At 42.5% G+C, this 18,203-nt stretch overlaps 2 protein-coding genes across 7 annotated transcripts in view; one reads left to right on the forward strand and one right to left on the reverse strand.

Annotated features, from left to right (window-relative positions):
- MCPH1 (microcephalin 1) overlaps positions 1 to 18,203 on the forward strand; it is a 240,070-nt gene that overhangs the window by 129,046 nt on the left and 92,821 nt on the right.
- The window catches only part of ANGPT2 (angiopoietin 2), a 57,758-nt gene that overhangs the window by 20,634 nt on the left and 18,921 nt on the right, over positions 1 to 18,203 (reverse strand). Inside the window, exons 2-3 of the mRNA NM_001098855.1 lie at positions 6,655 to 6,810; positions 3,127 to 3,248 (exon numbers count right to left, since the gene is read on the reverse strand). Of these exons, the coding sequence (NP_001092325.1) occupies positions 3,127 to 3,248; positions 6,655 to 6,810 (278 nt within the window). The remainder of the gene's footprint in view (positions 1 to 3,126; positions 3,249 to 6,654; positions 6,811 to 18,203) is intronic.

Here is an 18,203-nt window from a genome sequence, read left to right on the forward strand (position 1 = left end):
ACTGCATTGGTGTTTTTCTTTCTGGCTTACTTCACTCTATATAATAGGCTCCAGTTTCATCCACCTCATTAGGACTGATTCAAATGTATTCTTTTTAATGGCTGAGTAATACTCCATTGTGTATATGTACCACTGCTTTCTTATCCATTCATCTGCTGATGGACATCTAGGTTGCTTCCATGTCCTGGCTATTATAAACAGTGCTGTGATGAACATTGGGGTACATGTGTCTCTTTCCCTTCTGGTTTCCTCAGTGTGTATGCCCAGCAGTGGGATTGCTGGATCATAAGGCAGTTCTATTTCCAGTTTTTTAAGGAATCTCCACACTGTTCTCCATAGTGGCTGTACTAGTTTGCATTCCCACCAACAGTGTAAGAGGGTTCCCTTTTCTCCACACCCTCTCCAGCATTTATTGCTTGTAGACTTTTGGATCGCAGCCATTCTGACTGGTGTGAAATGGTACCTCATAGTGGTTTTGATTTGCATTTCTCTGATAATGAGTGATGTTGAGCATCTTTTCATGTGTTTGTTAGCCATCTGTATGTCTTCTTTGGAGAAATGTCTGTTTAGTTCTTTGGCCCATTTTTTGATTGGGTCATTTATTTTTCTGGAATTGAGCTGTAGGAGTTGCTTGTATATTTTTGAGATTAGTTGTTTGTCAGTTGCTTCATTTGCTATTATTTTCTCCCATTCTGAAGGCTGTCTTTTCACCTTGCTAATAGTTTCCTTTGTTGTGCAGAAAATTTTAGTTTGTTAGAGATGTTTGTTCAGCAGAGTGGTTTTATGGAGAAAATGTTGTGGTGTTTGAAAATAACTTGTAAATAGGGGCTTCCCTGGTGACTCAGATGGTAAAAATAACTCATGAAAAATGGATTGAAATTATTGGAAAAGCACACTACTGGTCAAATGTCAGTTAACCAGGGGAAAACTGTAGGATTAAGAGGGGAGGGAGGAATGTGAAGGATCATTTAAGCAAGAATTATCAGAAAACAGAGCAGCTTCCTGTGTGGTTGGAGTCACTATTTTATACATTGTAAAGCTTTAACATATGAAAGAATTTTATCAAATTATGGATGATTAAAAAATGTAGTAAAGGTTGTTGATTGCATTTCACAGCAGTTCAGGCTGCGTTTCACAGCAATTCAGGCTGAAAAAAAAATTGCATATTGTGATAAGTGAAAATATTAAGCAGTGTGTCTGAATTGAGAATTAGATGCATACTTTTCTAGACAAATGGCAATGCCATTTGACAACTATTTATAAAGTTGTTGTCTGGGTAACATAACTGACACGTGTAAGTGATCATCTTAGCGCCATAGCATACTAACTCAGAAAGTAAAGCGGGAACCACATCCAGCACCAGAGTGTCCCAGCATTACTGCACCCCATGCAGGGGAACACTAAATAAGCCATGTTAACAACAGGAAACGAGAGACTCTTAACATATCTCAATTATTGGACTCAGACTTTTATATTACTTTTCATAAGAGATAAATGTGAAACATTAAAATATTTAGAATAAAAATCTACTTGGTACAGATGGATGGATAAAGATGTGGTACATATATACAATGAAATACTATTCAGCGACAATAAAGAACAGAATTTGAGTCCGTTCTAGTGAGGTGGGTGACCCCAAGCCTGTTATAGAGTGGAGTAAGTCAGAAAGAGAAAAGTATCATGTATTAATGCTTATTGATGGAATATCTAGAAATGAAGGAGTGGAGACTCAGAGAATGGACCTGCGGGGGCACAGTGGGGAAAGGGGAGAGTGGGGCGGACGGAGAGAGTGGCACTGACATGTGCGTGCACTGTCATACGTGAGCTCAGTGGCTAGCAAGAAGCTGCTGTGCGTCATAACACAGGGAGCCCAGCCCGCTGCCCTGTGATGACTGAGACAGGTGGGCTGGCGGGAGGGGAGGGAGGTGATCCGTGTATAATTATGGCTGATGTGTGGCGTTGTATGGCAGAAACTGATACAACACTGTAAAACAATGTTCACCCAATTAAAAGTTTAAAAAAAAATCGACTTGCTTTTCAAAACTTTCAGTGAATTCAGTCTGTTACCCACGGAACAGAATTCTTTCAGTTTAGTTCTCAATTAAAGGAAAGAATGATTGTAAGACAGTTAAGTCTTATTTTTGGCTATGATGAAGAATTACTTAGTTGCATTAACAGTGTGATGCGTGTCCTGATTAGAAACAAGGAAATACGCACACCCGGAATGTGAACGCAATACCCTCCTACGTCCCCACCTGAGTGAGCCTACAAAAACAGTCCCCACTGGTCACCCATAATCTTGGTTTTTGTATCAGTTTTTTTTGAGAGCTTTTAACATTTTATTTTAGATATTTACATAACTGTATTTAATATTAACTTTTGTTTTTAGAAGGCAATGGCGACCCACTCCAGTACTCTTGCCTGGAATATCCCATGGGCGGAGGAGCTTGGTGGGCTGCAGTCCATGGGATTGCTAAGAGTCAGACACGACTGAGCGACTTCACTTTCACTTGTCACTTTCATGCATTGGAGAAGGAAGTGGCAACCCACTCCAGTGTTCTTGCCTGGAGAATCCCAGGGATGGGGGAGCCTGGTGGGCCGCCATCTGTGGGGTCGCACAGAGTCGGACACGACTGAAGCGACTTAGCAGCAGCAGTGGCAGCAGCATGCTTTAAAAATAAACGTTGCATCATGAAATGTGTGTTGGTTTACAATAAGGTGTAGTTTTCCTGCTGTAGACCATTTTGCATTGAAATAAACTAAGTTCTCAGAGGCAAAGAACTTGTTAATATCAAAATGCCTCAGTAGTAGTTTTCCGTGGATTGATGTAAAATCCTGAGGTAAAATTTGGAGGATTCATGTAAGAGGATCTTTAAGAGGCCCAGAGTGTTAAAAAAAAAAAAAAAAAACAAAGTCAAGGACTATTTTAGAAGGTGATACCATTTTGGTGTTTTTCTGCAAACCCTCTCCCTACGTTCTCGTCAACTCCTGATCCTTGCACTGTACAGTAAGAAATTCGGCATTTTGAAAGCCATGCTTATTTATAGTTAATAATCACTTGAAATAGGCTTTCATATCCAGAAAATGTATGATTCTGGGTTATACGTCTCTTTATATTTTTATTACCTGTTCTTATCTTGCAGTTTGCTTATTTCACTGGTCTGATCCAAAATCTGTTTTTCCAATTTGTTTGTAGAAAGAGAGTGTTCTAGAAGCTGAAGTTCAAGTCTTGTTGTCTGATTTAATACCTAAATGTAACAAAATAAAATTCCTACTTAGTATTTTTTTAAATTAGATACAAAGTCATCTAAATTATAGGAAAAAATAAATAAAATATTACTTATTTACCCAAGTATCTTATTTTGACATATTTTTCATTTTCAGAAAAGGTTTGTTGTGCTGGAATACTTCAAAATGTGCTAAACATTTTTTTTTCGCCATGTTATTTTGGAAAGGATTTAATAGTTCTGGACAGTGGTGTTTGTGTCAAATAATATAATGTTCATTTTCTTGCTCTGCCGTGTTTTGTCATTTCACACAGTGGAATAATCAGAAGCATAAAATGGTCATATTTAATATATCAGAAATAGTTGATAAATGAAAAGAGGCATTTCCTTTCCTCGAGACAAATGTTGCCCCCACATCTCTGTGTCAGTGGACACTGTTTAGAACCACCTACTTCCATTCTGTAAGAGCACAGCTCACTTTTAGCCTAGCATTTCCTTATTTGTATTCACTTGTTTAGTCTCCCCCCCCCCTTTCCTTTTCCATGTCTCTTTTTCCTATTTTAAAAGTCATGTCAGCCCATCAGGAAACGAGAGCATCAGTATGGAGCAGGAGCTGGGTCTCGCTCTGTGGGCCTTTCTGACACACACCACGTGCGGTATCGCTGTTCCATTGTGTTCCGACAACTTCAAGAATGAATTCTTTCGCCTTTGGCTGCATTTTAGCAGGAAGAGTGTGGTGACTCATGTCCTCTGTGTCATGGTTACTCAGGATGTGACGTCATGTGTTAAGTGTCAGGCAGAATTGTTGGCCGGAATGAGGGTCCTTGAAAGAAGCATTGTTTGCTCGGGGTCTGTGTCATTCATGAACGCCTTGGCATGGCCCCATCACACGGGTTTAGGGACAGCCTGGTCTTCAAAGCTGGATGCCTTCCTGCCATGAGCAGTCCTTTGTGCATGAGTAAAGACCCTGGCCAGCCCCAGGGTGTGATTGGATACTAACACCCGGAATATAGATGAAGCCTACATCTTCTGTGGGCCCCAACAATGTGCATTGGTTATTGAGAGAAGGAACTGGAAACTCGTCTTTGATTTTGCTCCTAGAGTTCAGGAGGGGAGGGGCAACCGATGGGTCCTGACCGATCCAGGACCAATGCGATGTTTTCCCATCACTTTTCCAAAGGCCTCCAGCTGCAGGTGACTCTAAATTACCCAGGTCACGTGGTTGTCTATTGGGTCTAAGATCTCAGGCCTCCAGCCTTCCCTCCCAGTCTGGTTTAATAGTCTCTCACACTGACAGGCTGGAAGAATCTTCTAATCAGAACCTTTCGTGTTTGAATTTAACCAGCCTCACACAGTCACTGCCCTCCAGATACCCAAGTAAGTTGATGCATAATTTGGTCCCTCGATGGCTTTGATTAGTCTCAGCATCTTACTGTGTTTAGTCGGATATTAGAGGCCATTTGCTTTCCAGCCATATTCCTATTTTCCTGTTTTCTACTTAGTTTTGCAATAGATTTTTTTAAAAAATCATGTGACTCAACAAAATCTTATTAAATGCTAGTGAGTCTAACTTACAGAGGACGGCCAAGGTTTCCATTATTGCTTTGTATCTGATGCTTTTTTCTTACTCTGACCTGAAACATAAGCAGTGTTATATTCGGGTCTTCTTGGCTGTGCGTGGCTTTCTCTGGTTGAGACGAGCGGCTCCTCGTCACTCTGTGTGGACTTCTTCCTGCTGTGGCTTTTCTTGTTGCGGGTGGAGCACAGGCTGCAGGCGTGCAGTCTCTGGTGGCTGCAGCGTGTGGGCATGCAGAGTCTTACCTTCCCCGACCAGGGATTGAACTTGGCCCCCACATTGGCAGGCAGATTCTTACCCACTGCGCCACCAGGGAAGCCGCAGGACTGTTTCTGAAGGGCTTGATTGCTCATCAGTTGTATTCTCAGAAGGTGGGCCTGTGACTCAAATATTACTAATCTATTTGAATAGTTGACCATGGGTATATCTATACATTTACTTTTAGATGTTTCTGTCTTAACTTGTTAGATTTAATGTACCTTTCAGAATTTTGAGTACCTTGTGGTCCGTTGTATAAAATATCTGTATTTTTCCTAAACTATTCTGGTATTGTGGAGATATTTGATAAGCAAAGAACGTCTTATTCTGTACTCAGCTAAGAATCTTGTCTTCTCCTGCCCCTCCCTTGCTGTCTCTGCTTGTCCAGCGGTTCTCGGGGCAGCGATGGGAGAACATCAGTGCCCTTCTCAATGTGAGCTGCCTCAATTGGAAGGCTTATGGTTTCTCTTCTCCCTTATCACCTCCTGGCTGATGCTGGGCATGTCTTGGTTCTTTAGCTTAAGTAGCACATGAATCATAAGATTATACAGGAATAATATGTCATGGGAACCGTTTTCAGTTAAATCTACTTTTTTTTTTTTGAGCATTACTTATAACTCGTGGTAGAAAGATACTCCTCATAAGCCTATAAAGAAGTCAGGATTAGAACCCAGCAGGCCATCTTACCAGTGGTGAATCTTGAACTTGGAGCTTCTCCATAGGTCCCCCAACAGCACTGTTTGCCCACCGGGACTCTTTCTATTGGGTCACCTCTGGCGGGCCATCCAGCATGGCTCCAGACAAACGTCATTCTATTGTTTTGCTGTTATTCTGATATTTTTGTAGTTCATATTCTTCTTTCCTACCATTAATTGACAGCTCATAGAACCTTAAAGCTCACAGGGAACTGGCCAGCTCTCCCGTTCGGAGTCACCACCTCAGAGGCCTGCGGAAAGCTGATGCCTCGCTCTAATTCATTCATCAGGTTAGTCATGGAGCTCAGGTCTTTGGGCTGAAAGCTAAGCCATCTCTGTGCCTCAGCTGCTGCTTCCTACTCTTCCCTTTGCTTCTTTCTCTTCCCTTTGCTTCTTTCTCTTCCCTTTGCTTCTTTCTCTATAAACTCACACCACAAAATGTATAAACTCACACCACAGATTGTTTTGGCAGTTCTATGAGACTTAGGTTTCACCTTAACTCAAGAGTTAGGGTTAAGAACAAAGGTTGTAGCACTCTGCCCCTGCTCTTCATGCCTCAAGTACACAAAAATGTCAAGGGCTCAGAACTGAAAAGTTCGTCTAGAGTCCAGAAAACACCAATAAGACAAGGGAGCACTTATCTTGTAGCAAGTCTGAATAATGTGAAACTGGTCTGAATGTCCTCAGTAGAATAAATGTAATTTAATGTCAGTATTAAAAATATATATTTCCTGATTTTAATTTCTATCTAGACACAAATTATTAACTTCTTATCAAGTCATCCTTTCTTCTGCTTTTCTGGAGCTTTCCCTGCCTCTCCCTCCTGTCACTAGGTAACGATTTTGTGCTAGTTGTCTGTCAGTCTGGGCCACTCTGTGTTCCCTGTTTCCCTACTTACTTGGGCTTCAACATCGGTTAACTTCCGGGTCTGCTCTGCGGTTTGATTGAGCAGGTTGGTCCCTATTTCTATCATCACAGCGGTCTGGTTCTGCACTGCATTCTGTTGTATCTCCACCATCTCTTTCTTCATGTTGTCCTGGATGTAATTCTCAAGCTAGAAAAGAGCAAGCGTCAGAAAGACAGTCATCAGTCAAACGATCAGACATTGTATTCCTAATTCGTTTCCCTGCCTTTTAAAACATCTCTTGGACGACGTGTACTTTGCTCTGATATGGGGATTTCTTGCTTTTTTTTTCATCACTAGCAATAAAAACCAGTGTGATTTTCTATTCACTCAAAACCCAGTAGCTCAGTAACAGCATGTGTGGGCGACCATTTAGGCAGCCCTGGAAGTCTATGCACAGCAGCACAGGAGGTGGTGAAACCACAGCTCAGAGGTGGGCAGGTGGCCTGCCAGTGGGCAGGTAGGGCCAGGGGGCTTCAGTGTGTTGCATTCCTGTGACACAGAAAATGAAAATTTGGTATAAGGAAGCATCACTGTTTCTAGCATGTTCTGGACGGTGGTTTCTTGAAATACAAGCTTTAGAAGACGCTTAAGCTAGAGCACAAGGAAGGACACACCTGTGGGTTTTCCGGGTAACTCAGGACCACACTCCATAAAGACCACTGTCCCCACCAACTTCCCTCTTACTGAGTTCATCACACATTAGACCTGTTAAGTTTCTCTGTGGTTTTTCATGGTTTCGTCATTTTCCCGATCAGGCAGACTTAATCATATGCTCGTCTGTTCATCTCGCGTGACTGTCAGGATGGTTCTTCTGCCTTGAGTTGCTGTGGACCATGGGTGGGCCAGCTCATTTTAACATTCGCTTGTGTGCAAGAGCATCGGGAAGCTCATTCACTGCCATGGTATAGATGCCTATGTCTTTGGCAGTTAAAATGCACAGTTAAATACAAATGCAGACCAGCCAGGTGTGTGTGAGGAGTCTGTGGGCTCCAGGCTGTGCACAACTGTTCCTCCATTTTCTGTGAACTCTAGGTAAGCCGCTCGGCTTTGGGGGAACCACAGAGTCCTCATATATATAACAGGGTTTCAGTTTGGTCAAGAGGAATGTTTCAAGGATTAATTAAGCTATATTTTTAAAGGCATTGTGCCAAAAGGTCTATAGTCTTTCTTAGTTTATTCTTGCCTTTTTCCTCCCCCCACTTTTAAATTTTACAATTTAAATACATGATCTAAAATAACTCATGGATAAAAGTTTGTAATTTCTCCTCCCCTCTCCCTCTGTCTCTCTCTCCTCTCCTCTCTTTCTGCCTGCCTCTCATTCCCCCTGCTTCCTCCACTACCATGGGAATAGTGGAATTTTTGAGGTTAAAGTTAAAGCTATGTAAATCATCCAGAAGGGTTGTCTTAGTTACTCTTAACACCCAACAAAGATAATATTTAGAAAGACATATTCTGGGAAGTTTGGAACTATTAAAGATACACTCAAGCTGGAGTTTGGTTTAAGTCCATATGCTGAAGTAGTAATTTACAAACTAGTAGAAATAAGTCTTAATCTTCTCATTGGTTTCGTAGTTAAGAGCTAAATAGAAGCAGTTCTATCTCCTGTCGTTCTAAATCACGTAACTAGAAGGGGAAAATGGACCCTTAGTCGTCGCCCACCCTGACTCTAGAACTAATGAGTCCAACGTGGTTACAGTCAACAAGAGACACGAGAGGCTTGTTTACAACTCGATATTTGAAAGTCAAGTTGCAATCTAAAATTAGACTCAAGAACTTCAAAAGACCTAAAAGACCTAAATTTTTAAAAATAAAATTTCTTCACTTTATGGCCATATTTTTCTGTAAGCTTAAAAACAATAGGAATAAATGTTTTTTAAGTCACTATTTTTCCGCTTTTCTAAGATGACAAAGTCTAGGTATGAGGTGTGCACATCTCATGTGTAAAAGTATACATATCAGTGTATGTTAGAGGGGAAATTACAGGTCTACACATGTGTGTATATAGATAGTATATATATAGTGTATATGTATATCGTTTATTTTTATGTATATAACATATGCAACTGTAAAATTCTATATGATACTGACCCAGTTGCTAACTAATTGAAATCTTTGAGAGAAGAGAAAAACAGGAATATTCTTAGATTTTTTTTGTGTCCTGATTCTCAACAAGTTTTGTGCTTTCACACTTGACACGGTCAAATTAACGTTATAAGAGAAAAGGGCAATATGACAGTTGTACATATATTTAATGGAATATTTCCCAGCCATTAAAGAGAAAGAATTTCAGTCAGTTCTAATGAGGTGAATGAACCCAGAGCCTATTATACATAGTAAAGGAAGTCAGAAAGATAAATACAGTATATTAATACATACATATATATATATATGGAATCTAGAAAAATGTTATTGGTAAACTTATTTGCAGGGAAGGAATAGAGACGCAGATGTAGAAAATGGACTTGTGGACACACTGAGGGGGGAGAGAGTGGGACGAATGGAGAAAGTAGCATCAGCACACCTGCACTGTCAAGTGTAAAACGTAGCTACTGAGAAGTTGCCGGACAGGGAGCCCAGTCTGGCTCTGTGATGACTGCAGGGGTCAAACGGGGCAGTGGAGGGAGGAGATGTAGGTACAATCGTGACTGATTTGCACTGTTGTATGGAGGAAACCAACACAACATTGTAAAAAAAATTTTTTTAATTTAAATTTTAAAAGCATATAGTTACTCCCCAGAACAAAAGCAAGAGCAACAGTAACAACCACAGTAGCTCTAATAACTAAAGTCTAGCTGACGCTTATTGGTTGCTCCCATGTCTCAGCTACTGTACTCACCTCTTTCCACGGACCCACGGACCCAGTCTCACTCACATGGGCACTTCTGGGCTCTGGAGCAGACTGGTAGTTCAACCCAGAGGCCCCACCCCACTTTCTGCCTTTTAACAGCCAAAGGGGTGTGTTCCAAAACTGATGTGAGCCTGCCTTTCAATGTCCAAGATTCTCAGGGCCTTAAAAAAGAGAGGGAGACCACCTACCATGTAGTTAAGGAAGCTGAAGGGATCATTTTTACTCACAGAAAAGCCTAGATGTGAAGATTACCACTGATGATTTTTATCTCCTGAGAGCATCATGACAAAAGAATCTTTTTCACTCCAAACACTAGTAGTAATTTTTAGCGAGAAAGACTCTGAACATTCATTATACAGTGTGAAAATTTCCCATTTAATGAAGCCTTTCCCTAAATCAGCATAAGACCAGATCTAGGAATGAAGCAGTTTGGTTGATCCACGCCGACACCTGTGTTTTAAAAATTCCCATTTCTTGAGGTTGACGGATTAATTATTTTCTAGTTTATTGCCCCAGTGCATCTTTCTTTTTAGTATCCCCTCTGTTTAATTGCCTTCGACTGAAACCCAGAAGTACTGAAATTGGCCCGGTGAAATTTCACTCAAATATAAGGAAGTCTTAGTACGAGAAAGAACATGGGACAGATGAGATCTCTCCTCCCATTGGCAGCGCGCTGCAGCGCTTCCCGCTCTCGCCGTGTGCGCTCAGCTGCTCTTATCAAAACAGTTTCAAGACACTTGAGCCTCCCGAGGGAGGGACAGGGTTCTTTCTCGCTTCACATGGGTGGCTTCATGCACTCATATTTTGCAGGGATGTTTGACATTGCCCTCATGTCTGAACATTATTAGGCAGCAGTTTTGATTTGTGGGTCCAAGTGCCTCGGAAAGGTTCCCATTACAAGCTAGAAAGGACTGCGTGGACGTTCATCATGTCCTCATTTTAATCGGTGGTCCAAACACGCTTCCAAGTATGGGTCCTTGAGCTGTTTCTCTTTCCTTCGGATTCACATGGATTACCCACACTCGAATTAACATTGTAAGGCTATTGCTGTGATTATAAGTTGTGTAGATTTTTTTGCTTGATATTATTTTTTATTTGCAAAAGAGTTGCACTCCAAACACCATCTTTTAAAAGTTGGCAACACATCGAAATTCAAGCAGCCAGCGGAAAATATTTTAGCAAAACATAGACATATATGTATTGTTTTAATGTGAAATATGTCCAGAGGTTTTTTATTGCTCCCCCAACATTTGGAAAGATCAGATTTGACAGGAAAAATAAGCCCATTTTCAAAGCAACTCTGGCAGATTGATTACACACCAAAATGTTTTCCTGGCTGTCTTCCTTCTCACCAAGATTATCATCATTTTTTTATTTATTTATTTTTTTGCACCAAAAGGAAAGTAATCTTGAAATTGGCTGGGGAAAAGAATGCATGGATAGTATACAAAGCCCGTCCCTAACTTTGAGATTTTGATGTTGGTCATCACTTCTGTTTTTTAAATTTATTTACTTGTGGCTGCACTGGGTCTCCATTGCTTTGTGCAGGCTCTCTCTAGTTGCGGCAAGTGGGAATGACTCGAGCTATGGTGCAAGGGCTTCTCATCGCGGTGGCTTCTCTTGCTGTGGAGCGCAGGCTCTAGGGGCACAGGCTTCAGTGGTTGTGGCGCGTGGGGTCAGCGGTTGTGGCACAGGGGCTTAGTTGCTTCGTGGCACGTGGGATCTTCCTGGACTAGGGATTGAACCCGTGTCACCTGCACTGGCAGGTAGATTCTTTCCCACTGAGCCACGGGACGTCTGATCACTTCTATTTAAACACAACTCCATGTCCTGCTGATGCCTTCTAGTTCATTAGGTTTTGCCCATCTGGATGACCTAATCTCCGTAGGCAATTAACAAACAACTGGAGGTTTTCTTGGAAACATTTTATTCTGTAGCGCTTCAACTTAGAAACAAGATATTTTAGCTGTTCTCTCTTTCCCATCCAAAAGGATGATTTTCCTCCCTTGGGAATCCCTCTGACTTGATGCCTTCTTCCCACCCAAGGTGTGCCCTCCTCTGTCTTCTAGATTGCCGTGCAACCCCTGATTCTGGCCCCACGATCTGAGAGTCAGCGCTTACTGCAGGCTCCTTCCCCCCCGCAGCTCCAGCGCTCTGTGGCACCTGGGCCTGTGAGCTGATGTGCAGCACACACCCTTCCTGACCTGTGCTCCGTAGTCTCCGCGCTTCACTCCCTGCGCACACCTGCCTCGTAGAGGCACCAGACACGGAGGCTGCTTCATCCCTCTCACGTCCTTCATCCTTCCGACCTATGTCATCTTTGCAGAAGGCCTTTCCCTTCCTGCAGTCAGCCCCTGCACCACTGCACGCTCTCTTCAAAGAGCCCCACACGCTTGCATGTTGTGATTTGATGTTGAAAACATTTCATTTCTGTCTCATTGCTGTTTAAATCTCCTCACACTACAGGTCTGCATTCTTGTTTGCTTGGGATACAGAAATCCTGTAATCACTCTCCAGTCATACACCCTAGTGACAACGAGCAGAACATTTACTCCTATAATTAGTTTGAAAACTTGAATGCAAGATTATTAAATCCAGGGGTATTCTGTTTGGAAGGCTTCTGACCTAATGTTCTTGGTTCCCTGTCATGAGGAAACCAAAACATCTTTCAAGGTCTTCAGACAGAGAAGTGGCAAAGCTGGGCTTTCCTTTCCCTCCTTATAAGGCTTGTTTTATTTTGCCTTGTGTATCTGGAGATCTTACTGGCCAAGCAGTTGTGTCCTCAGCAGAGGGTAAAGGGGAGAGGCTGGGGGATGTAGGTCTCAGTCAAACCTTTGTCGCCTCAAACCTTGCAGGGACACCTTTCAGAGACAATGTTCAAATAAAGGGGAGAGGCTGGGGGATGTAGGTCTCAGTCAAACCTTTGTCGCCTCAAACCTTGCAGGGACACCCTTCAGAGACAATGTTCAAATGCCCCGTGAGCTGGGGAGTCTTTTCGAGTCTTCTTCGTATCAATGCCGCACTTGAATCCATGTCTCCCAGAAGAGCCCACATCAAAGCCACTTGCCTTCCGTCAGCTCCAGAAGTCTCCCTCTCTGCCCTCCTCGGGTTCCGGCAGACTGGACATCAGGGAGGCAGGGTCCTGCAGCACAGGCCTTCTGGGTGGTTGGTAAACAAACCTGCTCGCAGCCACCAGAATAACCATGTGGACCCACGCCACGGAGGATCATTCGGGCACTTCCTACCTATAACTCATTTGTTCTGGCCTATTTTCCACTTTTTTCTATTTGTCATTTATGAGTGACATTCTGTTAACCTGACCCTGTGTTTTCAGATAACCCTGTTCCTATTTTCACTAGCATAAAGAGACTAAAAGTGTGCTTGGTGCTGCCTGTAAACTGCAAGACACGGTAAGGAGCAGAGCCACAGGCACCAGCTGCTGCTGAACTGAGGTGCACAGCTTGTCCCCCTCCTCCTGGGACAGATAAAGCTGTAATCCTCTGAGTGCCCCAGTGTATCTGGGTTCTTTGCTTTTATTGTGGGTGTCACTTTGTGTTCCTTTTCGTCGTTTAGCTTAGATATACTATCTCTTTGCCTCTTCTGTGTTACCCTTACCATCAGTCCAAATTCTAAGGAGAAAATGTATTTTTCCCTTCAGAATGTTCCAATCATTTCCTACTGATAGAAAGGCAGTTTTTCATCAATAGCATCCCTTTTTTAAATATATGCAAGCATATATATATATATAATGAGGTTGGTATAACAACATAAATTCGTTTGGACATTTCATATGGGAAAAGGGGTCACGTTTTACACAAGATGAAGCTGTTAAGAGGACTTTGAAGGTACGTACATATTTACCCAAATATCTGCAAGAGCCCTGGCTCACAGCACCTTGCAGATACTTGTTTGTCACGGAGCAAATAATATGTAGCAGATCCTGTAAGGTCATGTGTACACTTATAAACAGCAAGAATAGTCACAGCAGTAACAACTACAAAATGCTTTCTCACTCACACGCATACATCTATGCATATATTTAATGAGCTTTGATTCTCAAGCTGCCTTGGCTTGAGTTCCCCCAAAGCAGAGCCCAAGACAAGCACACTGGCAGGAAGTTTCCTTAGGAAGAGGCCTCAGGGAGCCATCTGGGGGTACAGGCCAGGGAAGCCAGACAGAGTAAGCTGGTTCACACACGTGGACTCCCTCGAACACCACAGCAGCCCCTGGTGAGAAGCCCCCCAGGCCCTTCTGAGGGGCCCCAGGAAATGCATTTCAGACCTTTCCGCCTGGATTAAGGACTCCCATCCTGCTGCAGGCTGCGCTGCAGGGGCCCCGAAGATGCACTGGAGGTCGGGCAGGAAGCTGGGTCTGTGGGACTAACTCCCACTGACCGCTCCCTGGGGGACTGCCTGGACAAGGGGGGCCCAGAGGACCAGCCAAGGCCTCCAGAGTGGTCCCTGGTAGTAGGGGCACCCCCAGGCCTCACTCACAGAGCAGAAACCCTGGGAGGAGCACTCAGCGTGCCTCCCCAAGGCCTGTGGACCCAGCTCTGCTGTGACACAGGTAAGGGGCTTGACACCCAGGTCGTGTGGGATTGTGGGGTTGCAGCCCTGACTTCTGCGGTTTGGTGATGCTGCCGAGGAAACAGGTGTCGTGGAAGCAGCCCTTCGAAAAGGGCAGTGTTGCTAACAAGTCTGGGGCCAGAGACCAAACCGAGGCCATGATCACCACGTGCCGAAGATCGAGCAGGAGCTCGACAGGCCCGAGCAGTCAGGGAACTTCGCTCTGACCTCAACAAGTGCTCGACCACACACAAGACAGCCTGCTGACTCCTGCCAGCTTTGGTCTGGTTTCTGGTTCCTGGGCTTTTTTGTTCTCAGCCTGGGAGATTCAAGTGATGCTTCCTACAGAGATACAAAGAGAACATACAACTATTCTCTCCTTTGTAAAAGGAATTGTTGATTATTACAATGGAAATTCACTGAAATTCAGCTCTGGGAAAGAGATTTGATGATACCACTGTAATGGCAGAAACTGAAGAGGAACTTGATGAGGATGAAAGAGGAGAGTGAAAAAACTCTCGTTGGCTTAAAGCTCAACATTTACAAAACTAAGATCATAGCATCTGGTCCCATTACTTCATGGCAAATAGAAGGGGAGAAAGTGGAAACAGTGACAGATGTTATTTTCTTGGGCTCCTGAATCACTGGGGACAGTGGCAGCCATGAAGCTGACACTTGCTCCTTGAAAGAAGAGCTATGAAAAACACCTGGACAGTGTATTAAAAAGCAGAGACATCACTTTGCTGACAGAGGTCCATCTAGTAAAAGCTATGGTTTTTCCAGTAGTCACGTACAGATGTGAGAGTTGGACCATAAAGAAAGCTGAGCGCAGAAGAATTGATGTTTTGAAACTGTGGTGTTGGAGAAGACTCCTGAGAATCCCTTGGACTGCAAGGAGATCAAATCAGTTAATCCTAAAGGAAATCAACCCTAAATACGCATTGGAAGGACTGATGCTGAAGCTCCAATGACTTTGGTCACCAATGGGAAGAGCTGACTCATTGGAAAAGACCCTGATGCTAGGAGATGCTAGGAAAGATTGAGGGCAGGAGAAGGGGATGACAGAGGATGAGATGGTTGGATGACCTCATTAACTGAATGGACGTGAGTTTGAGCAAACTCTGGGAGATATTGAAAGACGGGAAATCCTGGAGTGCTTCAGTACATGGGGTCCCAAAGAGTTACACGTGACTGACTGACCGAGCACACACATACTAGGGATTTGTTTTTCAATGATTCTAAAACACTCTTGCCTTTGAAAATTATGATGCACCAAGAAAAAAGTGAAGTGAGTCAGTATTTCAGTGTCTTTCTATGGCAGGCAGAACCTTTGAAACATTATATATTCATGAACATGTATATTTATTAATGCAAACACATCCTCACATGTGGAGATAAATGTAGATGCAGATACATCCATCCATTGTCACCTGTCTGTGGGTGACAGACCTTTAACGCCATATGGGGAGGAAGACTTTGGAAATCAGTGACATTGTTGAACTTGCTAGAATATGAGTGAGGATTCTAGAACCTGCATCCCAGTGCTAGCTGGTATTGGAGTGAAAAAACCCTGGAGACCCAGTGCCCATTCCGGGACTCTTACACTGCACTGGTGTACCTGTCCACCCCTGAAAACTTTGCTACTAAGCCGTTAGCAGTTTTACTTTCCACTTCTGGGAGGAAGTATTCAGATCGCAAATGTTATTTGTGTCTTATCTGTTTCCTTTCTGCTCTTTCTGTATCATGTGGGTTTGCAGAACTCCTGGGTAGCTTTCTAGAGAGATCATCTTTGCAGCAGGCTTTTTTTTTTTTAACATGAAATAAATGTGCGCTGCCATAATTACTATGCTAGACAGCTATGAAAGGGGAAAGAGTAAAGGAATTTAAATGATTTTTGTCTAGAAGATACCTTCAAGACAAACTAGCTCTTTATAAGGAAGGCAGGAAGCTTGTGTTGTTTCTTTAAAAGAAGGAGGTGGTGGGAATGCAGATGGGAATGCTTGAGAATCTCAGAACCCGGCCCCGCATGCCCCGCTGAGAGCCGCACAGCAGAACAGACCCCAAGCCTTTCTGCTGCTTTATCTCCTCTGCTAGTGAACCAAAAGGTGGAGGGAATTCCAACAGAGAGAATTCCAGGACAGTTTTGGAAGGTGCCCAGAATACACTGGCTTAATTTGCGTGAAAGCTTAGCGATCAAGTATTTTCTCCCTTGTATATGAGATGTCCTACTGACCCACCATCAGCAGGAATGTGTTCTTAATGGTGTTTTCTCGATACGCCTGATAGCTCTCTTCTGAACCGTTCGTATTCTCTTGCCCAAACACCATTCTATCTACTTTACAGTGGATTTGAATAAATAGATTCAACATACATTTATTTGCATACCATCTCCACTGATTGACGCCTCTCTGAGCCGAGTATGTATGACGGTGCCTTGTCTGTGGTGGGGAGGAGCCGATGGCCGTCATTCAGCGTCATGCTCTGCTCACAGTTGCTGCAGTAACAATGCTGGGAAATATTTAAACAAGTGTGTTCCCTTCATTTTGCTCTTAATGTTCATAAAGTTATAGCTGCAGCTTCTTGAATTTTATGATTTTATAGCAGACAAAGCTCATGCTTTTCTGGACCATTAAGGAGAAAAAGTTTACCTCTTCTAATAGAGTATCTCTAATTTGACCTCTGGTTAAGTCCTCTCAAGGGTTTAAAGCTATAAAAGTTTTCATATTTTTATATTTATTTACATAATTCAGTGGCCTGTGTGCACATACTTTAGGAAATCACGTACTTACTTGCCTGTGCTTTGCAGAAGCGAAGCAACCTACAAGTGAGCAATTCTTTTTTTAAACTCACATTAGAAATACAAATTATTTGTTTAGTTAGGCTTTGTTTTTCAGATTAATCTCTAAAGCTTTTTAAGCATTTTAACAACTTATTTTAAACCTGATTAACATTAAAAAAAAAATTTTTTTTTTCTAATCAAAAGCAGTGCAACAAAAGCAGAACAATATTCAGTGCCCAGGCTAGGTGGCAAATAGAATAGTATGTTGTTGTTTTTTATTTACTAATTATAACTCGTTTCTTGCTCTGAAATTTGATAAGAAACGTATGAAGTATTTGCCAAAGTATTTACTGTTAACCACTGAAGTGCCTGCTAATGCTGCTGGCCCTGCGGCTCACTTCGGGAGGCCACAGGGAGACTTGACACACGTCCCCCTTCTGACTGCGGCTCCCAGACCCTCAAGACTGTGGACAGCTGCGGTCTTCCCCAAGGAGAGAAACTCCACCAAGAACTGCAGATGGTGATTGTGACCTTGGACAAATCAGTGAGCTTCTCATTATGTCTTCCATGGCCTCCAGACCCAAAATAAGAGAGTGTCTTGCTACAAAATACATGTTGTATCAAACATCTCTCTAAAAAATACCAGTTCTAGGAATGCTGTTGTTTCTGACTCATTTTTAGAGGGGAGTTTATTTCAATCTTTTGTTTCAGGAGCATGTCATTTATTCACTACTTTCCCTCCAATGCTTAAGTAAGAATAGAGATGCAAAATTTGGCCATAAAGTAAGAATGTTATTGCTTCAAATGAAGTTTTAAATGCACAGTATTTCTACATGATTAAGTACTTATATTCTAAAGAAATTAAGGAATAAAATTTCACTTTAAGAAGGAATCCATTTAAATAAAGACACCCTTAAGGTGTCATAAACTGACTGGCTATATAACTTATCAAATCCTGAGAATTTGAAATGTTTTGTGACCAAGTATAAGATACCAAATTGAAACTGCTAAATGACATTCCTTGAGAAGCACTTTTTGCTGCTTCCTGTCTGCAACAGAATTATTATTTTGACTTATAAATATGGTTCCTTGGGACTGGTTTGATGTGTTAGTCCACTACAACTCAATTTTTTTTAAGTAACTTAGCAGATTGCTGGTAAAATTAAATGCTGTCACAAGCAGTCTGTGAAGCAAAAGAAGCCCACACAAAAGAGTACTTACTATATGATCTGATTTATATCAAATTTAAAAACAGACCAAACTACTGATGGTGACAAAAGTCAAAATAATGACTTCTCTGGGCAAGTGTTTAGGAGAGTGTAGGAGAAGTTATCAGTGAGGAAGGAGC

The sequence above is a fragment of the Bos taurus genome, chromosome 27 (assembly GCF_002263795.3).
Source record: "Bos taurus isolate L1 Dominette 01449 registration number 42190680 breed Hereford chromosome 27, ARS-UCD2.0, whole genome shotgun sequence".
Classification (NCBI taxonomy): domain Eukaryota; kingdom Metazoa; phylum Chordata; class Mammalia; order Artiodactyla; family Bovidae; genus Bos; species Bos taurus.